The 18,779-nt window shown below is 35.4% G+C and overlaps 2 protein-coding genes across 3 annotated transcripts in view; both read left to right on the forward strand.

The window, feature by feature from the left end:
• Positions 1 to 862: 862 nt before the first annotated feature.
• Positions 863 to 8,074, forward strand: LOC113520879 (uncharacterized). 2 transcript variants are annotated; one of them, XM_052892139.1, is made up of 6 exons: positions 863 to 932; positions 2,023 to 2,133; positions 2,642 to 2,786; positions 4,471 to 4,790; positions 6,616 to 6,784; positions 7,790 to 8,074. In XM_052892139.1, exons 1-6 carry the CDS (start codon positions 896 to 898, stop codon positions 7,830 to 7,832), a joined length of 825 nt encoding a protein of 274 aa, XP_052748099.1. In that variant the 5' UTR covers positions 863 to 895; the 3' UTR covers positions 7,833 to 8,074. The 2 variants fall into 2 exon arrangements, with proteins under 2 accessions (XP_052748099.1, XP_052748100.1); XM_052892140.1 differs by lacking the exon at positions 2,023 to 2,133 and having other exon boundaries at positions 881 to 932.
• Positions 8,075 to 9,669: 1,595 nt separating this feature from the next.
• The window catches only part of LOC113520922 (segmentation protein cap'n'collar), a 161,610-nt gene continuing 152,500 nt past the window's right edge, over positions 9,670 to 18,779 (forward strand). The window contains exons 1-2 of the mRNA XM_052892118.1: positions 9,670 to 9,899; positions 14,630 to 15,762. Coding sequence (XP_052748078.1) covers positions 15,676 to 15,762 — 87 coding nt within the window. The 5' untranslated portion in view covers positions 9,670 to 9,899; positions 14,630 to 15,675. The remainder of the gene's footprint in view (positions 9,900 to 14,629; positions 15,763 to 18,779) is intronic.

Consider the following 18,779-nt stretch of genomic DNA (forward strand, 5'->3'; position numbering starts at 1 on the left):
TTCATTTGCAATGATATTAGTTTAATTTAACTGTATTTTTGTGTAGAACTTTAGTTCGCTCACTGCATTATTTCTTCTTCTTTCGCCAAATAGCTACCGTCTTTTTTTTTCTCCACTATCCAAAGATTGTCTGGAAGAGATTGCTTTAGCGATAAGACTGCCCTTTGTACTTTAAGTGTAATATATATTTATTTTTATATTATTCTTTAATAAAGAGTATATTAATAAATAATTTACATAGGATTCGTTTATTTTCGAAAAACGTTCGTTAAAGAATAGAATAGAATAGAAATCATTTATTCAAATAAACTTACATTGAAGCACTTTTGAAAAGTCATTACATTTTTTTTTAATCTACCGCTCGTTCGGAAAGCTGTCTCATCACAAGAAGAACGAGCAAGAAACTTGCGTGTTGCTCTTTTAAATAATTTTATTATTACTTTACATTTTCAAGTTTAATTGTGTGAATACAAACCACCAATTAGCACTAATTCAATTAAATACTCAAAAAGAAAATGAAATTTTTGTTAAATGAAATTGCAGTCGTTAGTACGTCCCATTGTTGGAATAAAGTCTCCATAAGAGACGAATTTTAGTTCATTATTACCACACTGGCCAGGTGGTTTACTACAGCGTTTTGTTTATTTATGAGCGATATACAATATATATTATATATAGTTAAAATAACTATATATTGTCGCAGTGACGAATATATTTACATTCATTATTATTTAAATGTAACAATATATACTAACGATATATTTATATACTGACATCTGATATATAGATACGATTCGAGTATAACCGTTATTACTCATGTCTAGACTGTAATGATTTTAATTGCTTATTGAAATAATAATTAGTTAATTAAAAGGAATATTTTCTTAGACGCAAAATGTATGCTCCAGCAACATGGAGTCTCACTGTTTTCTGTAATTATTGTTTTTTTTTTTATTATTTATTTAAATTTGTGGGTACTAGCTGAGCTGTTTTCATTTTTTTAATGGAATTAGAAGTTACCAGAGGGAGACTTTGTACAAAAGTCGTTTGTTTGTGTACCTCTGTCCCATTCGTGTTTCTACCGTGAAGCAGTTGTGTTCGCATGGCTGTGTTTCGGTTTGAAGGGTGGGATATGACAGTAAATTTACAGGGTACAGAGGAATAACACCTGAGTCCTCAGGAATGGCAATGCATTAGGGGTATAATGGGCGAAACAGTATACTCTGTTATGTACATGGTACTGCTCATGTCTATAAGCGACGGTTACCACTTTCCATCAGGTGGGCCGTCAGCTTGTTTGCTATTCTAAGTTGTATAAAAAAACCTAGTCTCTCTAATCTATGGAGGTACTTAACCCCTTTGCTATCGGCACACGCTTGCGGGGTGCCAGTGAAATATGAAAGGTGAGGATAAAGTTGGGTCAGTTGGCCATAGTGACGGATTTCCAAAGAATTAATCACAACGGTTTCCAGTTGGAACCGCGAGGATATCGCTAGCAATGTAGCTATTAGTTCCCGTTATTATCAATAAATAAATAAATTTATGCCAGTAGTTGCCAATTTTGGCAGGCGGATTAGCAACCGCAGTTTCACTTTTGGTGATGTTTTAAGAGAGACGATACTGCCTATACCACGGCCGTTAAGTTCCTTTAGTTACCTCTTACGACACCCACGGGAAAAGAAGGGGTGGCCTATTCTATGCCGGGACCACACGCCGGATATATGTATACGTATATATGTATATACGAGTATTTATTATTTATAAGATTATTTTTGCACCATATATGCTTTATGTACAAACCCTTTCTCCTTTCGGCTTCTCAAGGTTGACGGGAAAAAATCCCTTCAAGGGATAAGTCCGCCTGTGTATTGTACATTTTTGTTATAACCTAATGTCTACATTAAAAGTAAATATACAATAGCATATAAACAAATAGATAAGAAATAACCATTTACCATCAGGCGGGCCGTATGCCTGTTAACCATGCCAGTGTTATAAAAAAGAAGGCCAATTTTTTTCCAGTGGCGTTTGTAAGAACTGCTACAGCTATGAATGATACGGAACTAAATACGTTAGCGAATGAATTCAGCGATGCGACATATTACAGGCTTGAAAGCGAAAATGAAGCCGAAGGTATGCAAGTCATCGTTATCATCATCATGAGGGATGCCAGTAGGCGTCACAGTATATTTTGTAACATATAAGCCATTAACTGTCCACCGATGAACATAGGCCTCTCTATTATAGGGGTTTTTTATGTAATTCAGAATGGGAAACAAGCTGACGGTCCACCTGATGGAGAGTGGTAACCCTCGCCTACAGACATGAGCAGTACCATGCACATAACAGAGTATACTGTTTCGCCCATGATACCCCACATGCGTTGCCATTCCTGTGGACTCAGGTGTTATTCCTCTGTACCCTGTTAATTCACTGCTGTATCCTATCCTTCAAACCGAAACACAACTGCTTCACGGTAGAAACACGAATGGGACAGAGGTGTCCAAGCAAACGTCTTTCGTTTGCTTGGGCATGTCCTCAGGAATGCCTGAGAATTCAGGTGTTATTTCTCTGTACCCTGCAAATTTACTGCCATATCCCATCCTTTAAAGGAATAATACTTGGTTAAAAACTTTTACAGATTACAAGCTTTACAATCTGGAGGAAATGGAGACTGTATTCCGGAACATGAGTGAAGCATCGAGCCGCAAGTATTATCGGCATATATACAGCTCTACTATGCTCCACCAGACCTGCTTCTTTCTGCATATGACATTCCGAGCTGCGTAAGTACGCGCATTTCATACTAGCTACAGTTAATATTGGTATCGGAGGGAGAAAGAATTGCTAGCAATGAGTATTAGTAGGCCCATTGCTAGCAATATACCCTGCCAGGTCGATCTCCTCATTCCCCCTGGAAACCATCGTGATTGATTTATTGTTAGATTCGTCACGGTGGGTTAATTGGCCTGCTTTATACTCACCTATCATTCCTTACTGGTGCCCCGTCAGCGTATACCGTTAGCGCAAACTTAGGAGACTTTGTACAAAAGTCGATTGCTTGAGTACCTCTGTCCCATTCGTGTTTCAACCGTGAAGGAGTTGTGTTTGCATGGCTGTGTTTCAGTTTGAAGGGTGAGATATGGCGTGAATTTACTGGGTACAGAGGAATAACACCTGAGTCCTCAGGAATGGCAACGCATGGGGGGTATCATGGGCGAAACAGTATACTCTGTTATGTCCATGGTACTGCTCATGTCTATAGGCGACGGTTACCACTTTCCATTAGGTGGGCCGTCAGCTTGTTTGCCATTCTAAGTTGTATAAAAAAAAACATATTATCATTCATTAAAAAAATATATTATTATGGCTCCAATATTTATATACAGGGTGGAAGTGGCAGGTTGGCCAAAACGAAGACAACTGATCCAGTTGAATAGTCTGAATCAGATGGTAGGTTATTTTTCCATTAGAAATGCACCGAAGCCATATAATTAACGATTCTTAGCTTTGACGCCGCGCAATGTATTCGAAATTTTACGATCCACACGACGCGTGACACCTACAACGCGCAGTCAATAGCGATATTTCGCAGGTAGTTTTTTTATGCTTGTGGCTTTGACCTTAAACAGTTGATTTTTTTTACAACACGGGGCAAACGAGCATGCGGCTCACCTGATGGTAAGCGACTACCGCCGCCCATGATCACCCACAACACCAGCGGCATTGCAGGTGTGCTGCCGGCCTTTTAAAGAGGAATTCGCGTCGCTGTAGGATTTTAATACGCATAATACATTGCTGTTATTTGGTATTTCATATTATTTCGCTATAAAATATTAGTATTTTTTTCTAGTATAATATAATATCATAGAGCTTAAATGAAAAAAGAAATAGGGGAAAAATTTCAAATTTTCCGGAAAGAATTTCCACTGGGTTTCATTCGGTTCAGAATAATGGTCTGAATTCACTGTTTCAGTCTTTGCCAGCCTATCCTTTACATCCTGTATATATTTTTTATACCACGTAGGTGGCGACAAGCATACTGCCCGTTTGATGGTAAACGGTCACTATAGCCTATAGACGCTTGTAAAATTAGGGGTGTCTCGTGCGCGTTCCCGACCCTGAAGATATCTTAATAAACTCTTTTTATTGGCCCCATACTATTGTCTCTAGGGAAAACCTTAGTAGAGAGCTCGTTCTACAGCCTGAGCGTTCGCGGGTGAAAATTCCTTTAAAACCGAACTGTTCTTGGCGAGCGGTGCGATGATAAAGGTGGCTGCAGGCATCATTTCGAACAATTCCTCAGAACACAATCCGTTATACAAGCGGCAGAACACACAAAGGGAGGCAAAGTCTCGCCATGGACTTAAGGGCTCGATACTGTCTGTGAGCTTGGGATCGTCGACTGTTCTCATAGTGTGTCTTTGAACCGAGACAAGAAGACCAACCTGATATCCTTATCCTCTTCAGATTGGTAGACTTCAGAAAATATTATCAAAGGAGGTATTTATACGCAAACAATAAGGAATACGAAATTGGCTATTTAACACATGAAATTATATCTAGATACCAGACAGTGTTGGAGATATTACATTACGCCATTGTTAAATTCGATGAGAATCCAAGTAAATTTAGAAACAACGCGCCGCCTACCCTCATGTTCTACTATTATACAAATGTTCTAGAACAATGTAAAGTTATAATACATCTGTGTAGAATGATGCACGAACTAGAAAAGAAGTATACCTCTAACCAGAATCCTGTTTTCGATGATTACGCATTACCAGAGAGTAAGTGTAATATTAATAAGTATAATATTTTGCCGTGTGGTCTGGACATAGAACAGGCCACATCTTCCTTTCCTGTGGGTGTCGTAAGAGGCAACTAAGGAAGGGCGAGAGATAGGAGAGATAGCAGCGTCCCTCCGAAAAACATCTCTAAAGCCTAACTGTGGTTGCCACCCTGCTTGCCAAGCGTGACGATTACTGGCATAATCCCTATTATAGGGAAGGCCTATGTTCAGCAGTGGACAGTTTTTTTTTTATTGGATGAAAATGGTATGGTGACCCCGCCTGCGCTAAGAAGGTTAAGAGCTTAGAGCAGCTTAAGCTTAAGAGCAACTGGCTGAACACTCACAGCATCAGCTGAGCCAGTTCCTTTTGCCTAATATGATACACTTTTTATATTTATTTATTTAAACTTAAATGCACAGTGAAATTCTATGTACATTTTGCGGTATTACCACCGGACGGTGTTCTCTACCAGTCGACCATTGGGCGAACAGAGAAATACGTAGGCGGTGCACTATTGAATAGAGGAAATATAAAGCAATACTTGATATGTTCGTATAATATAAACATACACATAATATATTAAATAAATAAATATATACATATAATAAATACAAACATACATAAATAAATATTACTATATAAAACATTTAAATAAAACAACTGCAATAGAAGGGCAAATAGCAATCTATGACTCAAACAGAACAACCAGCGGGAGAAGCTTAAAGGGGAAGTGATTTTTTTAAGAAATTTTATTTATTTATTTATATTTTTGGAAAACGTACAGCTGAATTACAGTCAATACATAATCAAATTTATATCTATGTTAAGCCATAATCGTTTTCACGTTTGCGTAATGACACGATCGGTTTTTATATACGCAAAATATATATATACATACATATACACACATATAATAATAATAATAATAATAACCTCGCGAATGAGAGGTTGCCGTACTATAAGTACGAGCCCCAGCCGGTCCTCGAAAGCGACAGCGTAAGGCTCTACTGGGACCGATCCATCATCACGGACAGGACCGTTCTTGCGAACAAACCTGATATCGTGGTGATGGATCGGGCACTCTCGAGGGTGTTTTTGGTGGATGTCACCATACCGCATGACGAGAACCTCGTGAAAGCCGAAACCGAGAAGAAGAGAAAATATCTCGACCTGGCTCACGAGGTGACCGAAATGTGGGGGTGACATCTACCGAAATCATCCCAATCGTTATGTCGGTGAACGGTCTTATCCCAACCAGTCTGGAACAACATCTCAGACGGTTGGGATTCCGAGGCGGCTCACTCCCGGGAAAGATGCAGAAAGCGGTGCTCTTAGATTCTGCCCGCATTGTACGCCGGTTTCTCTCCCTGGGGCCCTGAACCCCGGCCGACTGTGCTTCTGCCGGGGGTTAGTTGCCATCTCCTCTCCTTAAGAGGGGAGATGAGAATTTTAGTGAAATTTAAAAAATAATAATAAATAATAAATCTCTTTAATTTCAGGTATATACCCATAGTTAACATTTTTATATTATTAATTAAATAAATTGTTATTATTATTTTTAAAATATACATCAATTATATATATCAATATCAATATCAATCATATATATATATACACACACACATATATAATGATTAAAAAGTTATAAATTTTGACGAGACTACTACTAAAATAGTCAATTAGGTGCAGCGGGGCGAGAACCAAACAATGATTTTGTAGGTATAGGTATTATGTATGTAATATTTTTGTATTTTCTTTTGTAATTATGTTTTCTGGCAATAAATATTTTCTATTCTATTCTATTGTGATCTCAATTTTACAGATAAAAAAGGTAAGCGTAATTCCAGCAGTATGAACCAACAAGCAATAGACGACTATCTGAAGAAACGAGCAGCGGAACGATTGAAAAGGAGAAAAAAATACAAAAAGCTCAGGAAAAACCCCATGTACTTTTACGCAACGACACAAAAATATAAACGGCCAACTAAGAGGTATTATTTATTTATTTATAACAACACAGGGGCAAACGAGCATGCACATCACCTGATGGTAAGTGACTACCGCCGCCCATGATCACCCACAACACCAACGGCATTGCAGGTGTGCTACCGGCCTTTTAAAAGGGAATATGCTATTTTCTTGAAGGTTATGTTGTCGTATCGGTTCGGAAATACTGCTGCTGGAAGTTGATTCCAAAGAGTGGTTGTGCGTGGAAATTATTTAATTACAAGCTGATGCCCGCGACTTTGTCCGCGTGGTATTTGTTATTCCTGTTTAGTATGTATCGATGTATGTACCCACCTATTTATTATGTCTGGGAACACTGGACCAAAATTAACAAATGACGTGTCGTTCTCACTCTTTGCCTTAGCTCGAAATGACTTTACTTAAGTAGGTCGTGTACCAAGCTGTATAAGTTACTATAGTTGTTCAACTATCCCACGGGAACCGTTTAATTTTCCGTGATTAAAAGTATCTAAAATTTTCACCGGGGATGTAAGTTACCACCATGCAATATTTCATTTAAATCCGTCCAACAGTTTCGGAGATTTTTTTTATGGGTGATAATGGAATGGCAACCCCACCCGCGCTATCGGTATACACCGGCGGGGCACTAGTGACGGATGATAGGTGAGGATGGAGTAGGTCAGTTAGCCCATCGTGACGAATTCAACAAGAATTGTTCACGATGGTTTCCAGGGGGAACCACGTGCAGGTCGACCTAATAGGGCATATTGCTAGCAGTGGGGCTGTCAAACTCCATTGCTAACAATCTCTTTCCCTCCAGTTTCGGAGATTAGCCCGTACAAACAGACAGAGTAACGGAAAATTTAAAAAAAATCTGAATGTGTTCCAATATACTTCTAACATGCCCTGACTTGGTTTTTAGCGTTTTTTTTCCTATTCAGCAGTGGACAGGCAATAGTTGATATAATAAAGTAAAATGTATATTATTTATTGTCTATGCTTAATTTTTGTTTTTTTTTTATTTTTAGTTACTGGCCGCAACACTACGGATGGTCAATCGAATATTGGTGAAAATAAACACTTTTGTCTATGCATTCGTGTGCTTAATTTTATTTTATTTATTTATTTCTTTTATACTTTATTGTACTAAGTAAAAAATAACAAATACAGTAAATATTAATGAGAAGTGATACAAAAGGCGGCTTTATCGTTAAGCAATCTCTTCCAGACAACCTTTGGGTAGAGGACATTGAGAAAATGACAAAGTGGAGGTGGCGCACTATTATATAGATAGTAATATATATAAAGAGAGGGGAAAGGGATTGTTAGTAATGGAGACTGACCCATTGCTAGCAATATACCCAACCAGGTCGACCTCCTCGCGGTTCTCCCTGGAAACTATCATGATTAATTCCTGATGAATTCATCACGATGGGCTAACTGGCCTGTTTTCATTCTCATCTATCACCCTTCACTGGTGCTCCGCCAGCGTATCCCATTAGCGCAGGCCATACCATACCATTTTCATATGTATATAAACATATATATATAAAAACAAATATATATATAAACATAAAATTCAAAATTCAAAATTCAAAATTCAAAAATCATTTATTCATGTAGGACATTTTAGCCGCTTATGAACGTCAAATTTTTACATTATAATTTTATTTTTTTCCCTACCGTCCAGTTCGGTATATAGATCCAATACACATACTTAATACACATACACCATACACATATTTAATAGCGCACGAACAACAGGAGAGGATGATGTAGGAAAATGAAGAGAGAACACAGGAAAATAGTAGTAAAGGGAGAGATAGTTGGTTAGGAGGCAAATGTATCTTGTAAAACACAGCGAGTCGTGCAATCTAGCGGCGGTGTGCTTATGCGCGTCATTTTTAGCGGTCATGTTTACTTGATAGATCTATATGGTAAACTTAGCAGCGCCTCTAGCGGATGGTTTTGGAAACTCAGGTTTCTATACAAACTTTTTTTATGATACTTAGAATAACCAACGAGCTAATGGTAAATGGTAGCCATTGTTTATAAACGTGAACAGAACAGTGGATGTTACGGAATACTCTGTAATATTTGTGGTGGTCTTCATGCGTTGGACATCGCTTAGGACTGTTATGTTAATATGTATATCACCAGAGGGAGACTTTGTACAAAAGTCGTTTGCTTAGGTACCTCTCCCATTCGTGTTTCAACCTTAAAGCAGTTGTGTTTGCATGGCTGTGTTTCAGTTTGAAGGGTGGGATATGGCGTGAATTTACAGGGTACAGAGGAATAACACCTGAGTCCTCAGGAATGGCAACGCATGGGAGGTATCATGGGCGAAACAGTATACTCTGTTATGTCCATGGTACTGCTCGTGTCTATAGGCGACGGTTACCACTTTCCTTCAGGTGGGCCGTCAGCTTGTTTGCCATTCTAAGTAATATAAAATATGGACGCCTGCAGTACTAAGCACTCACGTGCACGTTACCAACCCTGAAAAAAGCTTAATACTCCATTTTTAAAGAAATCCATACTGTAATTTCAAGAGAAAAACTCGACAACGAGCTCATTTTACAGCCAGACCAAAATTTATTGACCTATCCAGACAAAATAACAAGCTATCACCTTATCGCCAACTTAACACCCAAACAATATATGTTTTTTTTTATATACGAAGCACATAAATACGTCTCAACTATTTAAACTTCAACAATACGACATAATAGCAAGAGAGATCATTTTAAAAGTATATATATTTTTTTTTATCAACTTTAATTACAAGTTTATCATTTGCTTACAAAAATTGAAGACCTAACGCTTCTGTTATCAGGTATTATCGCACAATATGTCAAACGAATTCAATGTCGTCATATGATATTTATATTGCTTCGTTTCAGTCTCGTACTATCCGTCTTTGCGTATGTCCGTCTATCGTATCGCTACGCTAATTATTCGCGAATACACATTCGTATTCCTATTTTGATTTTCGCGCCTTTTTATCGCCATCATCTGCATACTTGTGCATACATTCCATAATTATTCCATTTTTAAATTGTGTTCTACAAATTAATCTGTGCAGTGTTTTCACTATCTAAGTTACAACTGTACGATATATTGTAATTATCTTATCATGTGAGTACTTATTATTAATCTGTGTTTACTTTTTTAAATGGCGAATTGTTAATTAATGTAAATTAAGTATTTATGATACAAGTAGGTATGTAAATATTGCACAATATTATGTCATTAATGGTGGAACTTATATTTGTAAATTGAAAGTCTTTTTGATTGAATTCTAATTGATAATGATATACGTACCTATCTAAAGACACTACGCACATATTATAAATTTGTTTAGATACTTGCCTAACAACTTAAAGTAAATACAATAAATACTTCGAAAATTATCTATCATCATTCTTCCTTGTTTACTTATCAATTTTAATTTTTATCCTTATGTTGTATCACAGACAAATCTGATTTTTTTAAGGCGCTATATTATACACTAGCGCCACTGACAGGTGTTCGATTTTTGAATAATTTGTCTCTACAATTATCTATTACGTCTACGCACTACGTCCGCGTTACGTCACACAAACATGGAGGTCGTTCATAATAGGAAGTTATTTTACAAATGAAAATAGATTTTATATCTAATGCAATAGGTCTTCTTATAGCAAATTTTCCTTACTTGAATATTTTACATACGATTAAGGAAAATGTTTTGTATAATTTTATATTAGACAAATTACAAAACTTTTAAAAACATTTTGATTCAGGTTTTCATTTTTTTTTGACTACTTGTTTATAAGACTGACAAATTGAGAATCTCCTCCTCTTGCGTCCTCTGCGCCAAACCTTAACCTTGACCATGTCTTGTGTCACCCGTGACCTCTCATAACCGTGACTGGCTAAAAGAAACATAGACAAAAAGAAAATCCGTCTAAAAGCTTTTGATATTATATTCCAGGGCTTCGTCTGTATATATCAGTACAATAAAGTTTCCTATGTGCCAAGATAGGATACCTACCCGTGTACGTACCAAATTACATTCAAAAATTGGTCCCATCATTTTTTTAAATGATATTTATCCGTTCAGAAATTTTTGCGTAAAAGTATATATATAATAAACGGTGATTATATTTTTATTATTATTTATTTTTGTTGTAGCTTAACTTTTTGACAGATATAAAAGGTCCTATTTTTTTTTAAATAACCGCAAAATATCTAGGTATAATCTAGGTAGATATAAGGCCGCCCATTGTTTTCTTAGTACGATGTATTTCTTGTAATATTGTTTTTGTTAACTATGGTAATCATTTGGGAGGAATAAAAACTAGTATTTCTCTATCTATGTATCTAATAATATATAAATCCCCTTCCTTTCTTGTGGGTATCACAAGATGCGACTGAGGCAACTTAGTGGACAAGAGATGGGCAGCAGTGTCCCTCTTAAAACATTACCGAAGCCTAACTGCGCTTACCAATCGTGGCAACTACTGGCAAAATCCTCCTTTATGGCGGAGGATTAAATTCAGCAGTGGACATTTAACGGCTGATTTAATAATTATACATATATCTAATAAATATAGAATTAAAAGTGTCTTTACCGATAAATGGTAAGGTGTATCACAGATGTTCTGTTTCAAGCCTGGGTTGCCAGATTGGGTACTTTTTTTGCTATTTTGATTAAACATTATTAGTCTTTGAGAAATTTTCAAGAAATTAAATTGTTGAAGAAATTTTTAGAGAGAAATTAAATACGTACCGGGATTTTTAAAATTTTTGGTATTGTACAATTGTAAATTTAGTAGAATACACCAAAATATACCAATAAAGAGAATATAATTTAAAATTGTGTTCCACAAAAAAAAACCAATTTCAGTTGATTTAAATATAAAATTACTGAATCGATTTTGATAAAATTTATATGGCGTCAATCTTCAAGTATATCCTTTGAAATAAAAAAAGATTTTTCCATATCGCTATATAACTGACGGAGGTATGAGGTAACAAACAATATATATGCCTTTGGGCATTTACTTTATCTCTGTCATATTTTTACGTATTATCAGTGTGTTTTTTTTATACAACTTAGAATAATAAACAAGCTGACGGCCCACCTGATGAAAAGTGGTTACCGTCGCCTATAGACATGAGCAGTACTATGGACATAACAGAGTATACTGTTTCGCCCATGATACCCCCCATGCGTTGCCATTCCTGAGGACTCAGGTGTTATTCCTCCGTACCCAGTAAATTCACGCCATATCCCACCCTTCAAACCGAAACACAGCCATGCAAACAACTGCTTCACGGTAGAAACACGAATGTACAATAAAGTATAAATAAATAAATAAAAATATATAGTACATCTGAATTAAGAACCCTTTTTGAAGTCTATTGAAAATTGTTTCACCCATAGATAATAATAATAAACATGCGTAGCTGCGGAAGGTCGTTAATCGCTTACAAACGAATAGAGTCAATACGATATCTAGATTTGACACGTAGATATTAATAAGCGCCAAACAAGATATATATTATCTAATAACATATTTAGTTGTTACGTAACCTAACAACTATTAACAAAATTGAATATTTGAAATTCGAACCCTTACATTCTATAGATAAAGGCTTCGAGTGTCAAAAACCTGTCAATATTTAGATAACGAAATCGATATATTTTTTTAATTTAAACAAAACGCGCCATTTTTTCTGTGTTGTAAGTAATTAGATTAAAACATTCCTAGATTGATTCAGTCTATTTTTTTTTAATGAGTTTATTTGCATTAAACAGTCTTAAATTTATTAACAAAGATCACGTAGTATTTGGCACCTGTTTAATTGCCTTAAACGATGGAGGCATGCAATTATTTACATTTTATAAAATTTTACATTTGAATTGAGATCTATTTTTTCTGATTAATATAAATATGCATGTGTAGGAATTGCATATATATATATTGTATGGTATACAAAACCATTATCACCCATTAAAAAAAAATTAAACTCGTTTTATAATATTTTATAAATTATAGTATATATATTTTATAAAGTATGGTAAGCTCGCCTGCGCTATAGGTATACGCTGGCGAGACATCAGGGAAGGATGATAAGTGACGATGAAAGCAGGTCAGTTTGCCCATCGTGATGAAATCCACCAGAACTATCTACGATGGTTTCCAGAGGGAATCGCATGGAGGTCGACCTGATTGGGTGTATTGCTAACAATGGGTCAGACCCCATTACTAACAATCCCTTTCCTCTATATATATGTATATATATATATATACCTTCCTTACCTTAAATTACCTTATATAGGATATTATTAGGATAACTGTTGAGTTTAGATAAAAAAAATCAACTATGTTTTCCACCAACAATAGTTATAGACACATGCTATTTACCTGCTTTATTCATTTACGTCAACATAGGTAGGTGCTTTATCTATACAATAATTTGACAAGATGAAGGACAAATTAAGTAATTATTTATAATACTATTATATAAATCTATCATTACTGATCCACAGACCAAGTAATTACTACGTTGACTGAGTCATGTCTATGGTTGGCGGGTGTTTTTTTTTTTTTTTTGGTAATGGCCTTAGAATACTAACAGCTAGCTAGGTTGTATAGATTGTATACATAAATATCTGTCACTCCTGTCTTCCGTGGTGGGATTTTTTTAATAGTAACGATGGAATAGCCCGCGCTATCGGTATACACTGGCGGGTGAAGGGTGACAGGTGAGGATGAAGGCAAGTTAGTTGGCCTATATTGATCAATTGAACAAGAATTAACCAATATGGTTTCCAGCGGGAAGCGCGTGGAGGTCGACTTGATAGAGTGTATTGCTAGCAATGAGGCTGTTAAATCTCATTACTAACAATCCCTTTCCGCCCCTCCCGTTGGGGTAGGCAAAAACAACTCTTTCGCTTCTTCCACATTCATCAATCTTTTCATACACGCTCGCCGGTTACGGGTACTTTTAATTTGGCGCTCCTTCAGCACGTCGCCTATTTAGTTGACATACGTTCGTCTAGAGCGGCCTCTACCGGCATTCTTTTAATTTTTCTTTCGTAATTTTTCTTTCATCCATTCTCTCCAAGTGGCCAAACTAATTGTATAGTTTGTTTGCTATATTTTAATCTTGATCATATTGATAAACTATCAAGTATCAAAAACATGTTCAAATCAAATTAGTTTGCCAAATGTCATAATTTGAAATTTGGCTAGTCGATTTTTTAAAACCAAACGAAACGCGCTTTTATCAATGTTGCAAGTAAGTAGATTAAAAAATCCCAGATCAGGTTGATTTTTTAAAATATTATTTTGGGTTTATTTTTTTTATAGAATATAAATAGACTTTTTTTATACAACTTAGAATGGCAAACAAGCTGACGACCCACTTGATGGAAAGTGGTAACCGTCGCCTATAGACATGAGCAGTATCATGGACATAACAGAGTATAACGTTTCACCTATGATATCCCCTATGCGTTGCCGTTCCTGAGGACTCGAGTGTTATTCCTCTGTACCCTATAAATTCACTGCCATATTCACTGTAAACACAACTGCTTTACGGTAGAAACACGAATGAGACAGAGATGTCCAAGCAAACGACTTTTATTGTACTAAATTCGTTTGCTTGGGCACCTAATCTTTTAATTTATTGTTTACGACTTAATTAGATTTTTTTTATACAAACTTTATATAGAATTCATAAATAAATACGTAGTACGTTATATTAAGTCTATGGTTTAATATGAATCATAGACTTAGTTACTTAACTTTACTTACTTAAGTTTGAGTTTTTTTTCTGCTGATTTAACTTTAACCATTTTCTTTTTTTTTCAGATTATTGGCAACACCTTCTGCAGAAATAATATTTGTACAGTATACAAAATTAACAGCCTATACTCGGCTTTTAGAATATAGTGTATAAAGAAAAATATCTACTTTATTTTTTTCTTTTAGTCTCATCTTAGTTATAAAAAAAAAATTAAAAAGTTATCTACTTACAGAAGAATATATAGTTCAAACAAAAACATATTTATAATCCTGTTGGCAGACTATTTTTTAATTACAAATTTTAAGGACATAGATACATAAAATAACTAAATTTTAAATAAAAAAATAATAATTCGTGTTGCCATATTGGTAAATATTATATTCCGTGCTGAAATAGTTTTATTTAAAAAAGGAATATTGTGATTGTACTAAAAAAGTTACTTGTAACGTTTGTTTTGAAATAAGAACTTTATTAGCAACCAGCCAGTGTTCCCGCAATTTCTTATCGAACTTCTTCCTGATAATATTTTATAACTAGTCCATAAATAGAAGTGTCTTGTAGATAATTAAACAAGAAGTGTTTTTTACCTAAAAAAAACTATATTTTTTTTTATTTATAGATTAAATTAATCGTTCCCAGATAAGTGTATCTTAGTATAGTAGTCCATCGAAAAGTGTCTTAAACTTTAAAGAACTAATATTAGGTACGTAAAACAATTTTTAGTGAGTGAAGTACATTGCAATTAAATTTTACAAGTACATTTTAGTGGCATTTTTTTCGACGTTGAACTTAGGAACTATTTGAAGAACTTTTTACTGTTCAACTTAAGAACTATTAAAGAACTAAATTTAGTAAATTAGTGTTCTAGCATAGTGAAGTATTTTACGTACAATTTTTTTTTTTGCCTTTGAACTAAAGAACTATTGGAGAATTAAATAAATTGAAATAAACGTAGCATAGTGAAGTGCCTACTTTTGTTGACAGTTTTTTTTTCTTTTTTTTCCTGTTAACTAAGGAACTGTTGGGAAAGTTTCTGATAAATTAAAAAACTATAAATAGTGTGACATAAATAGAGAATTTCTGGTAAATCTAAAAGCACAACAGTAACAAGATGGCTGACGAAGTATTACCTACGATGCGGAGTCTGAGTCCAGATCCTGAATTCATGGCTGCGGTCGCTAAGAAGTATTATCATCAGGTGAGTTTTTTTTTAATATCCCCTATCGATTTAGAGTTAGTTATTAATAATGCTATCTGATTTATATTTGTTCAACTACTCGCAATTGTATAGGAGAAATAATATTATTGTAATTTATATGTTTTAAATAGATACATTTAAATAAAATAAAATCATCATCATCATCATCATCATCATATCAGTCGTTAACTGTCCATTGCTGAACATAGACCTTCCCCATAAGGGGGAGGGGGGATTTACCACTAGTTGTTAAATATCTAATATAATATATGTGAAACAGAGATGTAATAATCTGTGGTTATTATACTATTCTTTGTAATCTACTCTATGGTCTCTCTCTCTGCTGCGCTGCGACTCGGGAAACATAGTTATAATAGAAAGTAAAAAGAATAAAATATTTAAATAAATAGATATTGCATTTAATGTTACAAAAAAAGGTTTTTAACCCGCCGCCATATTACTACAATATCACTAGTTGCCACGCTTGGCGGACGAGTTAGTCTTTGGCGATGTTTTAAGAGGGACGCTGCTGCTCATCCCTCGACCATTATGTTTCCTTAGCCGTCTCTTACAACACCCACGGTAAAGGAGTAGCCCATTCTATGCCGGGACCGCACGGCAAACACGGTTATCGTCATATCTGAACATAGGCTTCCCTGATAGACTGTCATCAACACAGATGTCCAATAGATGGCCACAACAGAATATCAGTGTTTTGCTCTTTTAAGGACAAAGCAATAAACTGAGTTGTGACCATGAAGCACACGCATGAAGGAAGGGAAAGAAAGGAGATTGTTAGTTTATATATTTTGTGTTTTTTTTTATTTGTGCTTTTTTATTTTCATTCTTTTATCTCTTTTACTGTGTATTATGTGTATGTTATTTTTTTATTGTAATTTGTGTGCTGTAAGTAGTGTAAATAAATTATCTATCTATCTTATCTATCATCATAAATCATCAGCAGTGGGCAATTAGCGGCTGATATAATAATAATAATATAACAAATTTAAAAATATATTAAGTGTTGCCAGATAACAATAAAGTAGTAGGATTATAGATACCATAATGGAACCGCCACATAGTGCGATGCGTCCATAGACCAATCAAATCATAGATAACGCGATAAATAAAATTATAAAAAAAAAATATACGATACGATAAAATTTGTGAAAAACTCACGTTCCAGATTTATCTATATAATCGACGACCGATATTCTTTATCTAGAGACTTATTCATAATAATTCAAATTAAATCGAGTTTCACAAAAAAAAAACCTGCCTTCAATTGTGGCAAAGCTTTTTGATTAAAAAACTAAACTGAATCGATTTTGATAGTCTATATGGGACCAAACTGTAAGGATATCGGGGAAAGGAATTGTTAATAATGCGGTCTATCAGTCCCATTGCTAGCAATATATCGTGTCAGGTCGACCACGTGGTCCCGCCTGGAAACCATCTTGCTGAATTCCAGGTGTTTTCGTTACGATGGGCTAACTGACCTGCCTTTTTATTCTCACCTATCATCCCTCACTGGTGCCCCGCCAGCGTATACCGTTATCGCAGGCGGGGTTACCATTCCATTACCATGCATTAAAACAAAACTGTAAGTATAACCTTTTAGATAAAAAAAAAAATCCGAATCGGTTTACAACTGACGGTGTTGTGAGGTTCCTTCCTTCTCTTCCTCTCGAATCACTCTATGTTTCCGAACCGATACGACAACATAACCTTCAAGAAAAGAGTATATTCCTTTTTAAAAGGCCGGCAGCACACCTGCAATGCCGCTGGTGTTGTGGGTGATCATGGGCGGCGGTAGTCACTTACCATCAGGTGAGCCGCATGCTCGTTTGCCCCCTGTGTTGTAAAAAAAAAAAATGTATAAAAAAAACCGCTTCAAAAAAAAGTTGCGTAATTTTAAAGATTTAAGCATACATAGGGACGGACAGACAGCGACAGCGACTTTGTTTTATACTATATAGTGATTATTAATTATTGCTATTATTTAATTATTATAGCAGGATTTTATTTAAAGAATTTGTCACGAGTCTCAGATGGTTAGTTACGCCACTGGATTTTTTTTTTAAATAAAAAACAATAATATAATTTTTTACCGATATCAATGAATCATTAAAGCATTATCAGTCTATTATCTGTAATCTAGATCTCGGTAAGGAGTTAATAGACCTATTTATGTATGAAACTCTTTTAAATCGACTAGATTTGGGGAGTAATTTTTTTAATGGCAAGCATTTAGCCCACGTGATGACAAGCAGCTACCGTAGCCTATGAACGCCTGCGTCAGGGGCATTACGCGCGCGTTACCGACCCGGAATAGACCTCTTTACCTCTTTTTTGAACCACATGCTGTAGTCTCTTGGAAAAACTTCGAAAGGGAGCTCATTTGTTAACCTTTTTTTAACTGACTGCAATAAAATATAATTAAAAATTGTGCCCCACAACAGACTTCAGTTGTGACAAAAAAACCAGTTATTTTGTCTTAAAAACTAAACTACTTCAGTTTTTTTTATACAACTTAGAATGGCAAATAAGCTGACGGCCCACCTGACGGGAAGTAGTAACCGTCGCCTATAGACATGAGCAGTACCGTGGACATAACAGAGTATACTGTTTCGCCCATGATACCCCCCACGCGTTGCCATTCCTGAGTTCCTGAGTTCTATTGCCAGTAAATTCATGCTATATCCCACCCTTCAAACCGAAACACAGCCATGCAAACACAACTGCTTCACGGTAGAAACACGAATGGGACAGAGGTTACCAAGCAATCGACTTTTGTACAAAGTCTCCCTCTGGTGAATTAATTAAAAAAATGTAGTTCATTATTAATAATAGATTTTGAAAATTGCATTCAATTTACTACTAAGAGTGGCACTATTAAAAAAAAAAAAACGTGCGTAGTTGAAGTTAAATAATATAATTAAAAAAAAAAAACACATTTTTTGTACGGAATAAAAATTCTGTCGGCGTTAACTGCTCGTCTTTTGAGTCGTTATTTT

The sequence above is a fragment of the Galleria mellonella genome, unplaced genomic scaffold, assembly GCF_026898425.1.
Source record: "Galleria mellonella isolate WM207_F2 unplaced genomic scaffold, CSIRO_AGI_GalMel_v1 utg150, whole genome shotgun sequence".
Classification (NCBI taxonomy): Eukaryota; Metazoa; Arthropoda; class Insecta; order Lepidoptera; family Pyralidae; genus Galleria; species Galleria mellonella.